This window comes from Pituophis catenifer, unplaced genomic scaffold, assembly GCF_029215685.1.
Source record: "Pituophis catenifer annectens isolate HBS135680 unplaced genomic scaffold, rPitCat1.0.hap2 SCAF_6, whole genome shotgun sequence".
NCBI classification, from domain to species: domain Eukaryota; kingdom Metazoa; phylum Chordata; class Lepidosauria; order Squamata; family Colubridae; genus Pituophis; species Pituophis catenifer.
The window spans coordinates 91,699,907-91,721,779 of NW_027256886.1; the positions used below are offsets into that span (position 1 = coordinate 91,699,907).

The following is a 21,873-nucleotide window of genomic DNA, read 5'->3' on the forward strand; positions in this document are numbered from 1 at the left end:
GAGTGAGGTTTGCACCCAGTACAAGAGCAGACATTTTAAGATCTAGGCTTCCCACCAGAAATCAAAGCTCAGCTGGGGTCCACCAGGCTAAAATCCATAAATTATACAAAAAGAGGAAAGTGTTCGTTTAATTCACTTAAGGCTGCACTTTGAATCCACTTGTATTCCAGAGAAAGAGACTGAGAAATAAGCTTTTTTTTCCCCCGGTATCTTTTAATTAGGTGCATAATTTAAACCCTATTTTTTTCTCTCTTTGAAGCATTTATTTGCTTTGCAGGCTGACTGCATTTGGCACATCTCCTCCAGGAAGTAAAGTTTTTTTTAGTGAGAATATAGACATTCCTGCCAGCAGTTGGATAACGTAGCTAAAGCCAGCTTCTTTCTGCCATTACAATATTTACTTTGAAAAGTGGAACTTCTAACAGATAAGTCAGCACAATGACAGGAAGGCAAAAATTGGGGCTGGCGAAAAAGGGTGCGGCAAGGAAAAATGTTTTTTTAGGCAACACATTTAAAAATATTGGCAGGGATGGTTTTCAGATGTCTTTAACTCCCTTTCAGGAAATTCCTGGGGTCTTGGGGAATCAAAGCCCAACAAAAGAAAACATGACTCATCGTTTGAGTAGCTTTTAATAACTGTCTGAAGAAATCATGGCTCTGAAATCGTACAAACTGTATTTATAAAAATAACATGTATTCATTCCAAGGCAATAGCAATAGCGCTTAGACTTATATACCGCTTCCTAGTGCTTTTACAGCCCTCTCTAAGCGGTTTACAGAGTTCAGCATAATGCCCCCAACAATCTGGCTCCTCATTTTACCCACCTCGGAAGGATGGAAAGCAGAGTCAACCTTGAGCCGCTGTTCTGCCTCAGCTCCGAATTCCCAAGGATTGTGACACACACCAATGGTCCTTATCAAAGTTATAACGTACCAAGAATAAACAAAGTCTGGCAAAGGTTGGCAACCAGCCCAGAAAACAAGATACGATAAGACACTCACTCTCCAAAATGCTCTGTAATAATTACACGTTGTTTCCAGCAAGAAATTACTAACTGCATGCGACTTAAATAGGCTAAGGGAGTGGCCAATTATCCTCAAACCTTACTCTCGAGGAGACCTCCTCCTCCTGAGTAGCCACTCCTGCCTTTTGGCAGCCCTGCGTGCTCGAGCATTGAGGAGAGGCTCCTCCACTTCGCTCTCTCCACTTGAAAGAGCCTCTGGAGGTTCTGAAGGCCCTGGCTGAGTCTCTACCTCTGGCACCGCATCCTCTTCAGCCTCCTCGCTGTCCCACGTGAGTGCCGGCTGCGCAGGCTGCTGGCGCGGCCCCACACCAGCCTCCTTGTCGTCGGGATCCAGCCACAATCTGCACAGGCCGCTGGCGGGCCACAACAGCCACTGAGATTTGAACTGCCAAACTTCAGCTAGCAATCAGTTGAAGTCGCCTGCAGTGCTGCACTCTAACCACTGCGCCACCACAAACAAACCCCCCTCCAATTCACTTGTCCCCCCCCCATTTTATGTCTTTTTACGCGATTGTGAAATTGCGTGAGGAACCTCATTAGAAGTGGCTGCTTCAGAGATCAAGGTGGAACTCCAGCAGCTGGAAGTCTTTCTCCAGAGGAAAACTGTTTTCATCCAGGACGAAATGGCTCTTGATGGTTAGAAGGTAGGACGCTTTGGAGTCGGTGAGCAGTGAGTGGCAGAGATCGGCCACCAGCATCCCATAGGTGGTATCTGAGGAAGGTTCTGCAACAGAAGAAGGAGGAGAGGGCTTCACAACCACAGGAGGCTCCAGAGAAAATCTCTTTTTTTCCTGGCTAGGCCATGGGACGTCCATGCTAAAAGTATGGGGAGCCTCCCCTGATTTAGGGGGGAATTTATGGAAGGTGAACAGATCACCATCCCTATTTTGAGTTCGGAAATCCTTTCCGCAAGGGGTAATCCAGGCAAACCCTGATCCATGAACCCTGAATTCCTTGTTTCTGCTGAGGGAATGCCTCTGGGGGATCATAGCGATTCCTATGCAGGAAGTCCTCGACTTAAGACCACCACTGAGTCCAACCAACCAAGCTTTCCCTAGGCAGGAGCCCTATTGATCTTTTGCATGACAGATCCCATCATCCTGAGCTAAAAGGCACAGCTGGAGGCAGTGGTGAAATCTAAAATTTGTTACTACCGGTTCTGTGGGCGTGGCTTGGTGGTGGTGGGGTAATGTGACTGGATGGGTGTAGCCAATTTTTTTTTTTACTTTTAAAACCATTTTTTCTACAACCTGTTCGGCGAAGAGGTTGTAAAAAAATGCTTTCAAAAGGCTCTGACGATCCAGCTGAGTTGCCTGATCGGCAGAGGCTTTTTTTATTTCAAATGCCTCTGACGATCAAGCAACTCAGCTTGGATCGTCAGAGGCTTTTAAAAGAAAAAAAAGGCTTTTTTTCTTTTAAATGGCTCTGACGATCCAAGTTGAGTTGCCTGATCATCAGAGGCTTTTTTTTTACTTTTAAAAGCATTTTTTCAGCTGAAGAGGTTGTAGAAAAAATGCTTTTAAAAGTAAAAAAAAAGCTTCTTGATGATTGTGCAGCTCAGCTGGGTATGGGGGGGGCAGGGATTTTTGCGAACCACCCGCCTCCATCGCTACCGGATTGGGCGATCCAGTCCGAACCGGGAGCATTTCACCCCTGGCTGGAGGGCACCAGGCTAGGTTGAGTCAGATCTTGATATTTGAGATGGAATTCCAAGGGTCCTTGTTTTTCCCCCAAGAGGCAACTAACTGGACTTTCTGGTTTTTCTTTGAAGACGTTTCACTTCTCATCCAAGAAGCTTCTTCAGCTCTAAACTGGCCACGCCCATGCCCAGTTTAGCGAAGGGTAGCATCAGAGCATGTTAATATAAGGCAACTGGCAGTTGGAACAGAGTTCCTTTCAGGTGGGGAGGGGGAGTAAAACATCTAACTCCTTAGCATCAGAGCATGTGAATATAATTCTGTATATGAAATACTAATGATCTGATGGTCATTTTAAAAAATCCTTTCTTAACGAGCACCTAGACGCCAAGAGAAACATATGTGCTAAATTTCAAGTTTGTAGGCTTTACCATTCTGGAGATTTTGTGATGAGAGAGTGGTATTTGGCTTTTATATACATAGAAGATTATTCATTGCTTCATGAACTTGCAATTAAGGGATTACAGACCAAAAAAACCTCCAGAGTTACAACACAGATTCCCAAGGTATTACCTACAGCCTTCTTCAGCCATTCTGCGGGAATGTTAAGGAACATCTTCTCCATCAATTTGGATTCCACCCGAACAGAGATTTCATAGTCCCCCTCCTCAACGGTCATCACAGCAGGTCTAAATGAGGAAAGAGAGGGAGGGGGGGAAACCTTAGTGGAATTTCAAGGTAATGTTTGATGTTTCCTGCTACAAGATACTTAAGGATGCTATTGTCTCCAATACATATTGTTTATCTCAGAGTGTGGATCACGCAATCCCTTTTTCTAACCTGTCAATGGGGAAGCCAGATTCACTTAACAAACGTGTTACTAACTTTACAACTGCAGCGATTCATTCAATCAGTGGTGGGTTGCTACCGGTTCGGCCCGGATTGGGCGAACCGGTAGCGGCGGCAGAGGGAGGTTCCGCCCACCCGGCCGGATGCTTCTGCGCATGTGCAGAAGCTTCTACACATGCGCAGAAGTGTCACGAACGTACACGCACAACACGAGCGAACCGGTAACAAACTAAATTGAAACCCACTATTGCACTCAATGCCCGCGGCAAGGAAGGCCAAAAAGCGGAAGAAGACAATTGTTTCGCTCAGCAACAATTGGGCTCAATTATGGTCATAAGCTGAGGACCGCCTGTGTTCAACCCCCTCTGACTTTGGAAAACCTGAAGAAGCAGGGGAATTTTAAGAGAGAGATCCTCTACTCAAAAATCACCTTGAGCAAACAGCTAGGACTGAAATATGGAGTCACAGAATCTACTGGGCATTTTTTTTCTCTCCAGCACACTGAAAACAGCCTCGGAATTATTTTTCTGAAGACAGAAAAAAGCAGAGACAATGGCCCTAAGCCAGTGATGGCTAACCTTTTGTGGACTGAGTGCCCAAAGCGTGTGCATGCACCCCCAAAATGCAATGTGCGTGCGGCCCCTGTGCATGCGCCATTCCCACATGCGCACCATCCTCATGCATGTATGCGCCCCCCACATGCGTGCCCCCCACATGTGTCCTGCCCCTCGCTCATGCATGGCAGAGACCTGAAGACCAGCTGGCCAGCGGGAGGCATGCGTGCGTTCGTGACGGAGCTGAGCTGGGGCGACGGCTCATGTGCCCATAGAGAGGGCGCTGAGTGCCACCTCTGGCACACATGCCATAGGTTCGCCATCACTGCCCTAAGCCACCTGCCCGAGTGACAGAACTGAACCTAAAACCCACAAATGAATGAAGTCTTTCGAAGCAGAAATCCAAGGCGCTCAGCACGGTGCTGAAAATGTGGTTGAGTGTTTCTGTTATTCAGACGTCCAGTTATGTCATCCAAACCTCTGCTCAGGATGCTGACGTAAAACCACCCGGCTGTTGCCAAGATAAAGGAGACTGTGGTACGAGGCCTCCTTTTATTGATGGCGACTGTGCCCTGAGCGCTGGATCAGAGCAGGAAATGCAAGCCAGCGTGGACAAATTTGCAGCAGCATGTGACAACTTCGGCCTCCTCATCAACACCAAGAAGACCGAAGGGATGCACCAGCCAGCTCCGAAAGCCCAACACCAAGAGCCCACCGTCACAGTGAAGGGTCAGAAGCTGCAAGCAGTGGACCAATTTACATACCTTGGAAGCACCCTGTTGTGGCTCCGTTGCCTGAGCCTGGGCTATTGACAGATGCAGACTCTGAGAGTGAGGGGGAGGAGTTGGCAAGGCCTCCCTCTCCAGGACCCTCCTCTCTGGCAATGCCTCTGGAGGACACCGAAGGCCAAACGATAGGCTCAGAGCCAAGCACGTCCCCGCAGCCACAGGTGGACAGCGACGAGGAAGATAAGTGCTGGCTGGACCCTCGACAGAGGCACAGGGAGAAGCGTGCACAGCAGAGGGGAAGGCATGCCAGAGATTAGCTGAGTCACTGGACCACACCCCACAGGATATAAATGTGGGTGTGGTGGCCGGTTCAGTTTGTGATGAGCAAAAACTGGAAATACTCCATGATCTCTGCGTTACTGGACTTTGCCTGCTTTATCGGACTGCATTTGGACTAATCCTTGTATTATTGACACTCTGCCGGTTTTATTGGAATGCTGCAGTCTAATCTTTGTTTTGTGTGAGTAAAGTCTGAATTGGCAGCTCTGTGGGGGGGGGGGGTGCGTGGTACGGGGACAGAACATACCCTCTCCCGCACAGTGACAATTGACATTGAGGTCAACTGCAGAATCGCCAAGGCAAGCTATGCATTTGGTGGACTACTGACCAACATGTGGGACCACCGTGGAATAAGCCTTGCTATAAAGCTCAAAGTCTACCGAGCAGTAGTGCTAACTACCCTGATGTAGGCCAGTGAGCCTTGGACTGTATACAGGAGGCAGGCTAGGCAACTGAACCACTTCCAAACGACCTGCCTCCACAGAGTTCTGAGGATCCGGTGGCAGGACAAGGCGCCAGATGCAGAAGTCCTCTCCAGAGCAGACCTGCCATCGGTTCACACACTGCTGATGAAAGCCCAGACAGACACGCTGGGCAGGCCATGTTGCAAGGATGCCAGACCCATCGCATCCCTAAACAGCTCCTCTAGGGTGATCTGTGTCAGGCAATTAATCCCATTCTGCTTTTGGGTAATTGCACCTTGATTAGAGAATGGATCGTGACCTTCCCTTGAAGTATACTTTAAGAAAATAAACCCGAAGATATATTTTCTATGAAAAACTCATTTATTTGTTATAAAGAAAATAAAACATCTTACTAATCTAATTAGTTACATCTTGGCAAAGCTTTCCCGGCCACCTCTCTTGGCCGGAGAACAAAGAAAAAGTTTGAAGAAAGTGAAGGAATGTGGACATGCGCAGTTAGCTTAAAGATAAGAACTTGGCAAGCTACGGTAAGTCTGAAAGTTCAAAAATAAGAGCTCATCTGGTAAATACCAAAACGCAGTGACAATCTGTCTCAAGGAAAGCCATCGCATGGGGGGCAAAGGAAGCGATACAAAGACACGCTGAAAGCCTCCTTCAAGTCCCTGGATATCGACACCTGGGAAACCCTAGCACAAGATCGATCGACATGACGCACGTTGATCGATCAAGGCTGCCAGACATCTGAAGACAGAAGAACAACCATAGTGTTGTGGTCCGCCAGCAGCCTGCGGAGCTGGCAGTGGAGTTGGACAGCGAAGAGGCTGGGGAAGACAATGGGCCAGTCCTGGAGTCTGGGGAAGGCCCAGATGAGGGCTCTGCGTCGGAGACAGAGATAGGGCCAGGGCCATCTGGGAGCGATGCGTGGACTCCAGAGACGGATAGCAGACAGGCAGAGGAACAGGAGAAGCCTGTTCCTAGTACACGCATGTGAAGAAGGTCAGTAGGCAAGAGCAGCTAAAGCAAAAAGGACGACTTGGGAGTAAGGCCAGGAGATGATTGGCCCCTCCCAGAAGGCTTAAAAGAGCAGCAACTGTTTCTTGTCGGCGTCTCTTGCTTCTGAACTTTTGCCAAGAAAAGCCTTTCGCAGGGTGCCAAAGAAGACAAAGGTTGGTGATAAGGCCGAAGGACTGTTTATGAAGAATTTGTTTTGGACTTAATTTGGACTAAGCTGAGAATGAAGTAATTCTCAGCCGTTCTAATAAAATATCTTTGTTTAGGACTGATTGTGTCTGGTAATAACTACTTGGGCCTAGGTCACAACACAAAGCACAAGAGTAGCGAGCACTCCGCAAAGCCAGAGCTGCAAATGTTGCAGCAATGGTGCCCACACATGTCTGCCTGACATGTGGCAGAACATTCCGTGCCCGTATAGGCCTTACCAGCCACCTGTGGACACACTGTAGACCACCCACAACCCATTAGATGTCAAGGTCCTCTTTGAACACGATGGACAAACATCATCATCAACATACAACCATAACTGAGCCCGAAACTTAGGTTGCTTAAGTGAGAAATTGGCTGAGTTCTGTCCCCATTCTACGGCTTTTCTTGCCACCTTTGTTAAGGGAATCGCTGCACAGTTGCTCACTTAGTAAGTGAATCCGGGTTTCCCCCATTGACTTTGCTCATCAGAAGGTCGCAAAAAGGGCTCCCGTGACCCCGAGGGGAACACTGCAACCGTCGTAATTGTGAGTCCAGCATCTGAATTTTGATCACACGACCACGGGGATGCTGCCCCAATGGTCATAAATGTGAAAATAATGGTCAGAAGTCACTATTTCAGTGCCGTTGTAACTTTGAACGGTCGCTAAGCAAAGTGTTGTAAGTCAAGGACTATCTGTAAAAACTTTGGGATCAAAATAAGGTGAGGGCGTCTTCGCATCTCCGCTTTTTAGAGTGAGACCACAAATTTGATTCCTCCAATTTCTATTATTATATGAACTGGAAGAAAGTCCTTTTTCCTCCATAAATTGTCCTTTGCTGTCACTTGGTGCCAGCCAACCAGAAGTTGCTCTTAACACAATGAGAAGAGTTGTGAGAAGAGTTTATTCATTGATTTATATGCCGCCTATCTAGCCATGGGGCTACCGAGTAAAAAACAGAGAAATGTAAAAAGGACTAAACATAACAGTAGCAAAGTAATGGAACAATAGAATAGGCTTCCAACCCTTCAGATAGTGAACGTAATTTACTCAGTCTTCAAAGTAGGGCTATTTTGCTAGACTGTCTTGAAATAATATGCGATGCAACTACGGAGAACGTTCGAACGATAAGCAGGAAGCTGCCAGCAACTTTACAGATTTTAGTTTTTCATCTTCCTGTTGTGACTCTGACCCCCAAGGCCGACTTATCGGAGGGAGAAGGCTCCGAACATGAAGGAAAGGAACTGGCCAGGCCTCCCTCTCCAGGACCCTCCTCTCTGGCAATGCCTCAGGTGTTTCCCGAAGGAGAAGAGATTGGCCAGGAGCCAGGTATCTCCTCGCAGTCGGACAGTGACGGAGATAAGTCTTGGCTGGATCCACACCAGCGTTGGAGAGACAAGCACACGCAGCAGAAAAGGAGGCGTGCCAGAGATTAAGCTGAGTCACTGGACCACACCCCACAGGGGATCAAAGGGGGTGAGGTGGCCATTCAAACTCTGTGATGGACAAAACTAACTACTAGCGAGTCACATTGTATCTTTGAAACAACGTTATCTGCCTTGGATTTAATACGGACTGGACTTGACAATTCTTTGACTGTGTGTATCTTGTTTGGGTTTATCTGTCGGAGGAACAACCCCTCCCTCTATGAGTAAAGTTCTTGGCAAGCAGCTACTGGGTTGCTGACAATCCTCTTATCGAAAGAATTTGTTGTCTGCCAGTTTTATTTAACCCCTGGCTATCTGTTTGTGTGCGTGTGTGAGACGGGGACAGAACACTTCCACCCATTTTTTTCCCCATTTACCTGTAGAAGATTTTGACTTGGTTCAAAGGTAAGCAGGTAGGGCACTGTTTGTAGATCTCGTTGTCATCTGTCTGTCGTTCACGGCCGCATTTTGCACAACCCTTGTAGGTGATCAGGGGAAGGGAAGCGAATACGTGCTCCAGGGAAGTATCAGCGTCAAAGACCAGCTGTCCGTGTGACAGGGAAGGATCCATAAAGCTCAGCTTTGAAACGCAGGCCTTCACTTGGATTATTCCTAGGAAAACCACAAGAACGAAATATTTGTTTAGATAATATATTTTTCTTGTTAAATAAGGATGAGAAAGTGTATAACTATTTATGTAAGGGGAGGAGAATTTATCAGTTTTTTAAAATTATTTTTCTTTGCAGTATCCAGCCAGGATAGGGGTTTTTTTTTATGTTTAATGTTGGATTTTGGATCATTTTTTTTGTACATAATTTTTGTTGTTGTTACTGTTGGATGTGTGTTTTTTTTGCTGTTTTTTTTTTTTTTGCTGTTTTGTATTTTATTCCCATTGATAAAACATAATAAATATATACAGGTAGTCCTTAACTCATGACCACAACTTCTGTTGTTAAGTGAGACATTAAACGAGTTTTGCCCCATTTTACGACTTTTCTTGCCTCAAGTTGTTCAGTGAATCATTGCAGTTGATAAGTTAATAATCCAGTTGCTAAATGAATCTGGCTTCCCTGTTGATTTTGCTTGTCAGAAGGTTGCAAAAAGTGATCCCATGACCTTGGGATGCAAGCAACGGTCATAAAATGAACCAGTTGCCAAGTGTCTGAATTTTGATCACATGATCATGGGGATGCTACAAAGGTCGTAACTATGAAAAATGGTCACAAGTCGCTTTTTTCAGTGCCGTTGTAACTAATGGTCGCTAAATAAGCTATTGTAAATCAAGGACTGCCTGTACATTTAAAAAAAAAAAGAATTGGTACAGGCATTACATGCCTTTTATGGAGGCAAGAGTATAGTACAGGTAGTCCTAGAGTTAAGATCATAATGGAGCCTGCCCATGAAGGTCGTAAAATGGGACAGTCATGTGACCAACTTGATTTTGCAACCTTTTTTGCGGCAGCCGTGAAATGCATGTGGCAGTCGTAAGGCGAACCACAAGGTGCCGTTTTGCTGAAAACTGGAAGTAACTGCCAATTTTCAGCAAAACCATCACAAAATGCAATCTTGTGATTGTGGGACACCGCATGTAGCCTTAAATGCTGCCCTATTGGCAAGAGTCCAAATTGCAGTTATGTGGGACTGTGTGTGTGTGTGTGTGTGTGTGTGTGTGTGAGAGAGAGAGAGAGAGAGAGAGGGAGGGAGGGAGGGAGGGAGGGAGGGGGAGAGAGAGAGAGAGAGAGAGAGAGAGAGAGAGAGAGAGAGAGAGAGAGAGAGAGAGAGAGAGAGACCATTAGAAATTCAGATCGGGGATGCCTGGACACCATAGAAAAAAAGCACTGAATTGAAAATGAATACAGTAATAGAGAAAGATAGAAGGAGTAGGGAGATTGAAGGAAGGGAGAAGGAGAGAGGAACAGAAGAAAGGAAAGGGGAATAAGAGTAGGAGGGAAGGTTAGATAGGGGGGAGGAAAGGAGGAGGGGGAGAAAGGAAGGGGAAGTAGAGAAGGAATAGGAGAGGAGGGAAGAAGAAGGGGGGAGGAAGGATAAAAGAAGGGAGGGAGAGGAAGACAAATCTGTATTTGAAAAACTTTTTCAATTAAAAAAAAAAAAAAAAGATCAGCAGTGTCCATACAGACCCAGAGGAAAACCATCCTAAACTTATGCTCACGCGTGTAAGAGTTAATTCTTGATCATACCATTGCTGTGTCAAATCAGAGCACAGAGAGTGCTCCCCACATGCACACGTGACCCCCACTCCCCCCGTGCATGCGACCCCCCCCATTTGTATACCGCCCTACTCCCGAAGGGCTCAGGGCGGTGAACAGCCACAAAATAAAACACATAAATACAAAATTTAAAAACAGAATAAAACCGAATTAAACACCCATATTAAACACAATAATTTTAAAAACAAATTAAATTTTACATTTTAAAGGGGAAAGATTTAGGCCAGGCCGGCTTGATGGAATAAAAAAGTTTTGAGAGTGCGGCGGAAGGTGCGCAGATCCGGGATCCTCCGTATCTCCAGGGGGAGCTCATTCCAGATAGTAGGTGCCCCCACAGAGAAGGCTCTCCCCCTGGGGGCCGCCAGTCGACATTGTTTGGCCAACGGCACCCGGAGGAGCCCCTCTCTATGAGAGCGTACCGGCCGGTGGGAGGCTATTGGTGGTAATAGGCGGTCCCCCAGCCACTTGCCTCAGCCCGTTTACTGCTGGGCCTCCCCAGGCCATTCTCCACAGCCTTTGGCTGCATGGGACAAATAGCCCCCAGCCAATCAGGTGGCAGGCAGAAGCAATGGTGCTGCGGGGACAGTGTGCGATGCAAGATTTTTTAAAACACATTTTGGGGCCTTCCAGATCTGTCACCTGGACTGGAGGGAGGGGGAGTAGCAGCCGCTGGGGCCATTGGGGTGGCAGATAAGCAAGAGTGTGTTTGGGGGGACACCAGGAAGGAGCGCCTCAAGGGGGCTTCACAAAGACAGGTTGGCTCGCAACTCACTCAGCTCTAATGAAAGAGGGTAGGAGGAACAAGGCCAGCACGGCTTCTGGTGTTGTGGCGGGGGGGCTGGGGGGGGCAGCAGTGGGTTGGGCGCTATTTGTCCCATGCAGCCAAAGGCGCAGGTCAAACTGTGTGTTGTGATTCCGATTCCCGAGCCCGTCTTATCGGAGGGAGAAGACTCTGAAGGTGAAGGAGAGGAGTTGGCCAGGCCTCCCTCTCCAGGACCCTCCTCTCTGGCAATGCCTCAGGTGTCTCCCGAAGGAGAAGAGATTGGCCAGGAGCCAGGTATCTCCAAACAGTTGCAGTCGGACAGTGACGGAGATAAGTCTTGGCTGGATCCACGCTAGCGTCGGAGAGACAAGCGCACGCAGCAGAAAAGGAGGAGTGACAGAGATTAAGCTGAGTCACTGGACCACACCCCACAGGGGATAAAAGGGGGTGTGGTGGCCATTCAGGCTCCATGATGGACAAAACTAAACAACTAGCGAGCCGCATTGTATCTCTGAAACTACGTTATCTGCCTGCCTTGGATTTAATGACAATTCTGTGGCTTTGTGTATTTGTTTTGGTTTATCTGACAGAGGAGGAACACCTCCCTCTGTGAGTAAAGTTCTTGGCAAGCAGCTACTGGGTTGCTGCCAATCCTGTTATCAAAGGAATTTATTGTCGGCAAGTTTTATTTAACTCCTGGCTGACTGTTTATGTGCGTGTGTGAGACGGGGACAGAACACTGTGTTTGGGCGAATGGGCAGAAATGAAGGGCAAGGGTGGAGGGCCATTGTCCCATTGGCCGTGGGAGGCCCAGCGGAGGAGGAAAGCTGGCTGTAAATGGGCTGAGGTGGGTGGCTGGGGGACGAAGGAGGTGCGGCCAAGGGTCCGTGTCTAAATATCCCATTCTGCCTGTCAGTTATAAACTTTCTCAAGGAGTTTTGAGCCTGGTTTTGAGATGCAATGCTTTGCCTCAAACTCTTCGGTAGTGAAAAGGAGGCAAATTTCGTCCTGTGTCTAATCACGCTGAGCCAAATAAAGTATTCAAGAGTTATATTACAACACAGGATGTCTTAATCCTGGAGGAGGAATCTCACCCGAACATTTTTCTTCCAGATGTGAAGCCAGAGTGGTCATCTTCATCGACTCTTGGACCTTCCTTTCAAACTTCTCTTTGAAGGCCAGAGCTCTTTTATCATCATCGAAAAGGCACTCGAGGACCGACCAAGGTGTCGTGTGCAATTCCAAGTCACCAGAGACAGGGTTGTGTTTTACAAAGAGATATTTAAATTCCCAAATATGATCTAGGGAGGAGAATGAAAGCATTAATATCAGTAAAGTTTCGGACAAAATACAGTTCTTTTAAGGATAAAAGAACTGTTAAGAAAGGAGACGCCAGCTTCAAAATCATTTTTTTTCCTTTCCGTTCAATCAGGTTTGATACTTGGAGACTGCCTGAACGAGCCCCTGTGGTTTTCTTGACAAGGTTTTTCAAAAGTGGTTTGCCATTGCCTCCTTCCTAGGGCTGAGGAAAAGTATCTGGCCCAAGGAAACCCAAGTGGCTTTGTGCCTAAGGCAGGACTAGAACTCACCATCTCCTGGTTCCCAGTCTGGGGCCTTAATCGGTGCACCAATTGGCTCAAAATCTTACCCCATCTTAAAATGCAGGTAGTCCTCAACTTATGATCACAACTGAACTCGAAAATTTCTGTTGCTAAGTGAAAGATCTGTTAAGTGAGTTCTGCCCCATTTTATGACCTTTCTTGCTACGGTTGTTAAGTGACTCACCGCAGTTAATAACATGGTTTTTAAGTGAAGTTGGCTTCCCCCACTGGCTTTTCTTGTCAGGAGGTCACAAAAGGGGATCACATGACCCCCGTGGACACTGCAACCGTCATAAATGTGAGACAGTTGCTAAGAATCTAAATTTTGATTGCATGACTGCGGGGATGCTGCAAACGGTCGTAAATGTGAAAAATGGTCATAAGGCATTTTTTTCAGTGCCATTCACTAAACGAATCGTAAATTGAGGATTACCTGTAGTAACTCGTATTTTACTATTTGTGAAAATAGTAATTGAATTATATTTTGAGTATACACAGTTTCTACACAACTTGAGGAAATCTCTTTTTTGTGGGGAATAACCAAAGCAGTGGAAGAAGCAATATTATGGCTCCCGCTCCTAGTTAAGGGCCTAGACCAGGGATCTCCAAACTTGACAACTTGTGGACCTCAACTCCCAGAATTCCTTATGCTGTCTGGGGAATTCTGGGACTTGAAGTCCACAAGTCTTAAAGTTGCCATGTTTGGAGACTCCTGGCCTAGGCCAATGTATCTCAATCTTGTTCTACATGTGTGAACCTAAGAATACAGAATCTGTTGGAGTGGGTGGCTATATATCATGTTTCCCCAAAAATAAGACCCTGTCTTATTTTGTTTTTTGAACCCTGAAATAAGCGCTTGGCCTTATTTTCGGGGAGGTCTTATTATTTTGGGGCTCCTCTTGCCATCTTAGCTGATTTCCAGCTCTGCTGGAAATTAAATATTTTCAAGGAGGTCTTATTTTCAGGGAAGGCTTATTTTAGTGCTTGTGCTCAAAAGCCCGACTGGGCTTATTATCAGGGGATGTCTTATTTTCGGGAAAACAGGGTAATAAAGCTTATGAAACAACAGAACTAAGTAATAATAACTGAAATAAAATCCCAGCCATTCGAGTCATTGCTTAAAATTCTTGGAGTTGTTTTAACATGAATGAACTTTTCACCATCTGGGGCTCCTGCTTCTGTCCTCCTTTTCAACAGTCCGTTGTTGAAAAGCTGATTTATGTTAAAACAAAAGAGGATCGTCCTGTATTACTTGTTTTTTGCAAGGCAGTGTGATATAGTCATGTACCTAAAATTATTTTTAAATATTGAATGGTTGTTTTACCTTTTTTCCTTTGAAGCTGAAGACATTGGGCTGCTGCATCACCCCAAACAACCAAGGCATAAGGCTGGCCCTTGATTTGTTCCACCGTTAAGACGATTTTATTTTGCTTTTCTTCTTTAAAACTATACACGGATTCTAAGGTTGAACAAGGGGAACAATAAACATAGTTTGCTTCCTTCTGTGATGATGTCACCCCCCACCCTTTCCTGGTAAGGACTGGCCAGTCTTGTCACTGGGAACTTAATTTGACTACACAGTGGTACCTCAGTACTCAACGTAAATTGGTTCTGGGAGGCACGAGGGGTACTAAAAACTATGAGTGCCAGGCAAGCCAAGTGACTTACCACAGGACCCTTTGTTTTGGCTGGTAAAAACTTTCTGTCCTTTTTCCTATGTCCTACTTCCTACTTCCCATCTGCCTTCTGCAGCACGCCAGGTACCAAAGAAACTATGAGTACCAGGACAACATTTCAGCATCAAAACGTGTCAAGTATCAAATTCAATGAGTTTTGAAGCGGTTGAATATCAAGATACCACTGTAATTTTATTCAGAGTACAACAGCATGAAGAACTAGCCCCTTCCCTTACACCCCAAAACTTCATATTAAATGAAGAAATGCTCTGATAACTCACTTTATGTTTTTTTAAAAAAAGATTTCTACCTGGTATTTGAAGAAATGAGTTTCAAGGCTTTTGACGGTGGTGTTTTGGATTTAATAGGCAGAGGGAAGAGGTAGCTATACTTCCTTCAAATTCATTAACAGATTCCAGATGTTACATTTTTAAAACCACCAAATTTTAAAAACCAGGATTCCAGTGAATGTTTATAATTAGGCTTTCAGTCTATTTAATGGGTAACTAATACTTTAGGAGTGGCAGAAACCCTGCAGTATCCTGAGGCTCTCCATTTAGGACTGAGAAGTAAGAAGGTTATTTAAGTTAATATGGAGAGCAAGAGATAGATAGATAGATAGATTAACAAAGTTGGAAGGGACCTTGTAGGTCATCTACTCCAACCCACTGCTGAAGCAGGAGACCCTACAACATCCCCGATAAATGGCAGTCCAATCTCCCCTTGAAAGCCTCCAGTGATGAAGCTCCCACAAGAAGACGTTTCGCTTCTCATCCAAGAATCATCTTCAGCTCTGACTGAAGGGTGGGCGATGTTTCCAATGATGTTGTAACTTCCAATGGTCACTAAATGAAAGGTTATAAGTCGGGGACTATCTGTAGGGCATCCCCTTGGAAATTCCCCCTCTGGATCTTTGCACCATAGCAAACATTATGGTGCCGTTTTGGGGCTACGCAATGTTTAAATTTTTTTAATCGCTCTTTTTTCTCAAGATAAGAAAAAATATACACATATTTTTTGATGTGGAGGATTGAGATAGTCCTGTTTCTATGCCGCTATTCTATCTGATGAGGGAAATAGGCAGTAGATGAAAAGGTCCCAAAAATAATCAATAATTCTTGACAGCCTCTGATTTCATGAAAACAAAGTATCTCTCGTTATCTAGGAAGTTAATTATTAATGTTAATAAAGGCGGATGCTAGGCACAAGCTACTTCATGTCACTCGTATCACATCAATCCTCAGAAAAGGATGTTGTGAAATCAAGACAACCACTCAAGAAGCTAAGCTTCTTGTTTTGTCAAGAAGGAAACATCAGGTGGTCTCAAATCAACTCATGACCTTCTTCTTATCAACAAGATTTCAGATAGAGGGTACTCTACTATTACTCCTTTTTTTTTTCCCCCTGAGGTAGATCTGGAAAGGATATTTGCACGCTTAATAGGAAGACAGGATAATGTCCCTCACAAAGAGCTGGACCCAAGTGTTTGGTTGGCGTTTTTCTCAGAGAAGACAAGCGGGAAAAAGGGAATTACAGAATCTACGAAGCTTCTTGGCTGAGGAGCGAAACGTCTTCAAAGAAAAACCAGAAAGTCCAGTTGCCTCTTGAAAAAGCACCTTTGGGACAACCATGACCTGGATGACGGAGAATCTCCATAGACATACAAAATCTATAATTTACATCTCTAAATATACCTTTCCACCGCCATGCCATACACCAAATTTGGGGCCTTCAAGAAGTTCTTGGATTAGATACTCAAGCTCACCTATCAGCACTGTGATGTTGATGATTCTCAGCACTGCATGCACCAAAGTATCTGGTTTGAGCCGATTGAGAAGGACGCACGAAACGTTGTCCAGGCTCTGCCTTTGCCTTGGAGGGAGAGCTTGGAGAGGGCCGTGCTTTGCAGAAACGTAGGTCAGCAAATCCTGGAGAAGATGACTGTCTACTATATGGGAGGCTTGGGAAAATAAAAGAGATGATAATTGATCTCACCTTTGACTATGGAGGTTGCGTATATTTCTTCTGTTGGCGGTTATACCACCAAATATTACCAACAAGTGGAATTAGCTTTATGTCCCTGATACGATTTTATTAAACAGGGATAACAGATACCGTGTTTTCCCAAAAATAAGACCTCCCCGGATAATTAGCCCTCCCCCTAAAATAAACCCTTCCCTGAAAATAAACCCTCCCCTGAAAATAAGCCTCGGGGTGCCATCAGCCAAACAATGTAGGCTAGTGACCCCCAGGGGGAGGGCCTTCTCTGTGGGGGCACCTACCCTCTGGAACCAGCTGCCCCCAAAGATAAGCAGAATCCAAGACCTCGGTGCCTTCTGCCGTGCCCTTAAAACTTTCTTTTTTCAGCAAGCCGGGCTGGCCTAACACTTTTTAAAATGTTTTTAATTGTTTTGTCATTGCTTTTAATTATGGGGCCAAATATATATATATCTTTTTAATTGTATTTTAATGTTTGTAGTTTATGTTTTTACTTTGGCTGTACACCGCCCTGAGTCCTCAGGGAGAAGGGCGGTATATAAATTTGATATAAAATAAATAAAATAAAATAAATAAATTTCTCTGGTTAGGGTTAGGGTTAGGGAGACAGAGCTGAAATCAGGTAAGACGGCAAGAGGAGCCTCGTCTTCCTCCATGTGCCCCAAAATAATAAGACCTCGAAAATAAGGCCAAGTGCTTATTTCGGGGTTCAAAAAAATATAAGACAGGTTCTTATTTTCGGGGAAACATGGTATTATTTTAAGCAATATGAACACCAAGGGAATATCATCCGTTTCCTGCTTAGGAGGGGAAATCTCCAAGGTTCCGTTATTCTGAAATTTCTGTGGACTTCCCTTGCTTACTATCGACAGTAGAAGTGGACATTCAGATTTCCATCATGGAGTTTGATTCTGCCATTAAAAGAGAGTTTAATCCTTTAGTCCTTTCAATAGGGAGGGACAATTGCATTCCATTAAATAATAATAATAATAATAATAATAATAATAATAATAATAATAATAATAATAATAATATTATTATTTTATTTATATACCGCCCTTCTCCCGAAGGACTCGGGGCGGTGTACAGCCAAGATTAAAAACAGAAATATAAATATCATAGTTAAAATTAATTAAAATCATTAAATAATTTTGGCCAAATTTTAAAACCCAATATTAAAACCCAGTTTAAAATCATTCAGTTAGACAGCCCCACCTGTCGGAACAGTAGCGTCTTGAGGGCACAGCGAAAGACCTGGAGGTCAGAGACGTTACGAATTATCCTGCTCTGAACTGGATATACTGTAAATGTCACCTTAGGGCTTCCTCTGAATCCTTGAAGAACTAGACTTCAAAGTCTTATCCATTCTATCTGTCTTTTCTAATCTTTTAGTTTGTAATTTTGATTGGGAAAGCTCTCGTTATTACAGAATTTGAAGGGACCCGAGTACATAAATATGAACTGGCTGCCAAGTGCCTAAATTTTGATCACGTGACGAGGGGGATGCTGCTATGGTCATAAGTGTGAAAAATGGTTGTAAGTTACTTTTTTCTGTGCTGTTGGAACTTCGAGCAGTCACTAAACGAATAAACCATATGAAGAACAGCTACAGGTTTTGGGTCTGGCTAGAATTAGAATTAGGGGTGACATGATAGCAGTATTTCAGTATTTGAGGGGCTGCCACAAAGAAGTGGGGGTCATCTTATTTTCCAAAGCACCAGAAAGTAGAACAAGAAGTAATTGAAGGAAACTAATCAAAGGAGAGAAGCAACCTGGAATTAAGGAGAAACTTCCTAACAGTGAGGACAATTAACTAGTGGAACAGAAGTTGCCTTCAGAAATCGTGGCTGCTCCATCACTGGAGGCTTTTAAGAAGAAACCAGACAGTTACTTACCTGAAATAGTATAGGTTCTTCTGCTTGAGCAAGAGGCTGGACTAGAAGACCTCCAAGGTCCCTTCCAGCTCTATTCTATTCTAACTTCTAAATTCTGTCTTGTCATTTGTTTAACTGACTTAGAAAAATATATTTCTATTAATAAAAGCTGCAAGAAGTTAATGGCTTGATGAAGGAAGGGAGTATCAGTTAGTGACGAGATAAGATTTCTCTGCCTGGAATTTGTCAATCCTCACCTTCCTTCGGATTAATAGCTGAACAGCTTCCAAGATTGACCAGCTTGGTCGTAAAAGTTGATTGCAGCATCATTTCTCCAACCCAACGGTTCTCACAAACGACGACATCTGCAAGAAAAAGACAGAGGAGATCCATCAATGGAAAATGAACTTGCCTTGGTGCCATTTGGTTTTGGGGTGTGTAACTCGTTTTGTTCCCCATTGTCCATGCAGTTATCGGAATATTTTTATTTTGCACTTTTAAAAAAAAAAAAATCTGCACTTACGGAAGAGTTTCCAGGTCATGTTTAGAGTTTATGGAAGATTATGGCTTAGGTTTTGTTTGAACAGCATAATAATTGTGAAAACTAAGCATATATAAATATCCCTCTTACAGTTGAAAATGTACTGTATTTTTCGGAGTATAAGACGTACCTTTTTCCCCCAAAAAAAGAGGGTGAAAATCTGGGTGTGTCTTATACTCCGAATGTAGTCCCACCCAGCTTCTCAGATGGAGGTTTCAAAGGCTGAAAAAAGCATCAGAAATGAAGCTTCAGAAATGAAGTCCCCAAACGGAGCTTCAGAAAAGAAGCCTCAGAAACAGAGCTTGAGAAAAAAAGCCTCCAAGCAGGGCTTCAGAATAAAGCCCCCAAACAGAGCTTCAGAAAAAAAGCCTTCAAACAGAGCTTCAGAAAAGAAGCCCCCAAACAGAGCTTCAGAAAAGAAGCCTCAGAAACAGAGCTTGAGAAAAAAAAAAGCCCTCAAACAGGGCTTCAGAATAAAGCCCCCAAACGGAGCTTCAGAAAAGAAGCCTCAGAAACAGAGCTTGAGAAAAAAAGCCTCCAAACAGGGCTTCAGAATAAAGCCCCCAAACAGAGCTTCAGAAAAAAAGCCTTCAAACAGAGCTTCAGAAAAGAAGCCCCCAAATAGAGCTTCAGAGGCTTTTTTTCTGAAGCTCTGTTTCGGAGGCTTTCAGAGGTAGAAATATTTTTTTTTTTCTGAAACAGGGTTTCAGAAGTTTCGGAGGCAGAAAAAAAAGCAAAAAAAAAAAAAAAAAAAAAAGCAAGGCACAGAGCTCAAAACTAAGAAACCTGTTGCTAAAATTCACCTCCGGGAACAGTTGATTGAGGGTATTCTGGTAGGCCCATCCACCTGCCAATCAGCTTTTTTTTTTATTTTCCTCCCCAAAAACTAAGGTGCGTCTTATACTCCGGTGCCTCTTATACTCCAAAAAATACGGACTCACCTGTGAAGAGTACAATGTCTCCAGGGAAGATGGTAAGTGATAAAAATGCTGCTGTTCTCCACAACACAACCTTCTGTCTCACTTCTGACTGATCGGCAACGACTACTGTGGCTAAGGGGACTTTGCAGGATGCGGTACTTCCCACCTTGATTTCTTTGATATGACAAGGATGTAGCACCACCACCAAGACGGAGAACTTCTGGCTTTTCTCAACACAATCCTTAAGCAATGATAGTGGCTTCTGAGCTTTCTCAATTCCTGGGATCCTGGTTTTTCCAGTTTTTTTAACCGGACGAAGAGGAGAACACGCTAATTTGATTCTTTTGGATAGCTGCTGATCTCCAAAAGTAAAGCGAGAAGTCATCACATTATCATCAGTTGCTTGAGATCTTTCAGCATGGTGCTCTTCTGGAGAATGTAGCTGTCTTTTCCGTTGGGGTTTAAGGTCCCGTCCTTCAGTTTTAACAGGTGAAGAAAGAAGACTACGTTTTTTGAAATCTGAGTTATCTTGACTTGAGTTATCGGAGTCAAAGAGTTGAATGGAAGACTCAAAGTTGGCTTCACAGTTTGTGTCAACTTTCTTAGCAGCTGTATCACCATCTTCATTTGATTTAAGTAGAGGTTCTCCATCTGCTGTGTCTTCCCTACAAGGCAGGGCCAATTCTACTCCTTCACCTGCTACAGGTTTATTTTGCATTTCATTCTGTCCTACGGCATATTGTCCTGAGCAGAGAGCTACTTGGCTTAAAGTCAGAATACTAAGGAATTCATTGTCTGTTGATAGAACAAGATTTGAAGGTGCATCTAGCAGGTTGCCGGGTTTCAATTCATCTGCTTTTTGTGAACATGTTTTCAGATACTGACTCAGGAGTAGATTTTCACCCTGAGATTGAGATTTAAGATAAGTTGGGTTGTGATTAACTACCACACAATTTTTAAAGTCCTTCATCTCAAAAACCAAAGGAGAAGAATCAAGATGGTTATCTATGATACAACTAGCATTTCCTTTGGTATAATCCTTTTTGCTTTGTTGACATACATGGTGCTTTTTCTGGTTCCCTCTGCTTATATCGCTGCAGATAGAAGAACCATCTTCAGGTGACTCACCCAGGACCTCCTTTTTATGGCTGAAGGATTTGACACATCCAACAGATGTTGCACAATCGGTCATAAAGGCATCAACCGAGCCACCTCTTTTTTCAAAGTTTACTGGGAAGTGATCTTTGGAATTGACAACCAAAACTGCATCATTTGCGGTCTCATAGTCAAGAGGCCTGAAGTTTGTGCTACAAAGGTTAAAAGTGTCATTGGTAAATGAAAGGTGTAATTCTCTCCATGGCTTCTCATTAGCCGAAGAACCATTCTCTTCTTTGGGGTTGCTTGGAGTAGTTGAAAGAATGGGTGCACCAAAGAACATGTGAATTTGAGGTCTTCTGGACATTTTGTTTTCCTTGCAGGATTTGGATTATGGGGAAAATGTATAATGTGATGTACACAACAGTTCATTTTATAAATAGTGCCTAAAACATCATCTTTACTCATTCATAGATTTCCAAACAATTCATTCAAGGATTGTGGTGCTAACCTGTCATAAAATATTCAAGAAACAAATTCCATCCATGGAATTTTGGGGAAATGCACAATAATAAATATTCATAAAAATACTCAAAATGGATTTCATCAATGGATTAAAAACATTGAATTTATAGTCCTCTTGGAGTTTATATTCTCTGTATTTCAAAATTAATTTTATTTTGTACTTTATATTTTGAAACTCTTAGAGAATACAATGGTCATTCTACCTTTTTATTCTTTAATTTACTGTCAAAAGCTCCTCCTAAACCATTGACCTCCATCAATATAGACAAAGAAAAAGGGAACACGATGTATACACTGAAACATTGTTGTTTTTAAAAATGGTAAAATATCCAGTGTTGTTCAATACCATGAAATGAAAAAGTCAAAGATGAAAATCTCCCAATTTTCTCTGTTGAAATGAGGTAGACCATTTTTCACCTTACTGGAAACTTCAAGCTTTGTGTTACGTTACCAAGCGTAAAAAGTT

General features: G+C 43.9%; 1 protein-coding gene across 1 annotated transcript; it reads right to left on the bottom strand.

The window, feature by feature from the left end:
* Positions 1 to 1,499: 1,499 nt before the first annotated feature.
* On the bottom strand, positions 1,500 to 21,176 carry SHLD2 (shieldin complex subunit 2). The gene is made up of 8 exons (XM_070945221.1): positions 19,809 to 21,176; positions 18,584 to 18,691; positions 16,220 to 16,414; positions 14,103 to 14,237; positions 12,272 to 12,478; positions 8,564 to 8,798; positions 3,240 to 3,351; positions 1,500 to 1,749 (listed from the first exon to the last, which is right to left on the bottom strand). Exons 1-8 carry the CDS (start codon positions 20,977 to 20,979, stop codon positions 1,663 to 1,665), a joined length of 2,250 nt encoding a protein of 749 aa, XP_070801322.1. The 5' UTR covers positions 20,980 to 21,176; the 3' UTR covers positions 1,500 to 1,662.
* Positions 21,177 to 21,873: the final 697 nt, after the last annotated feature.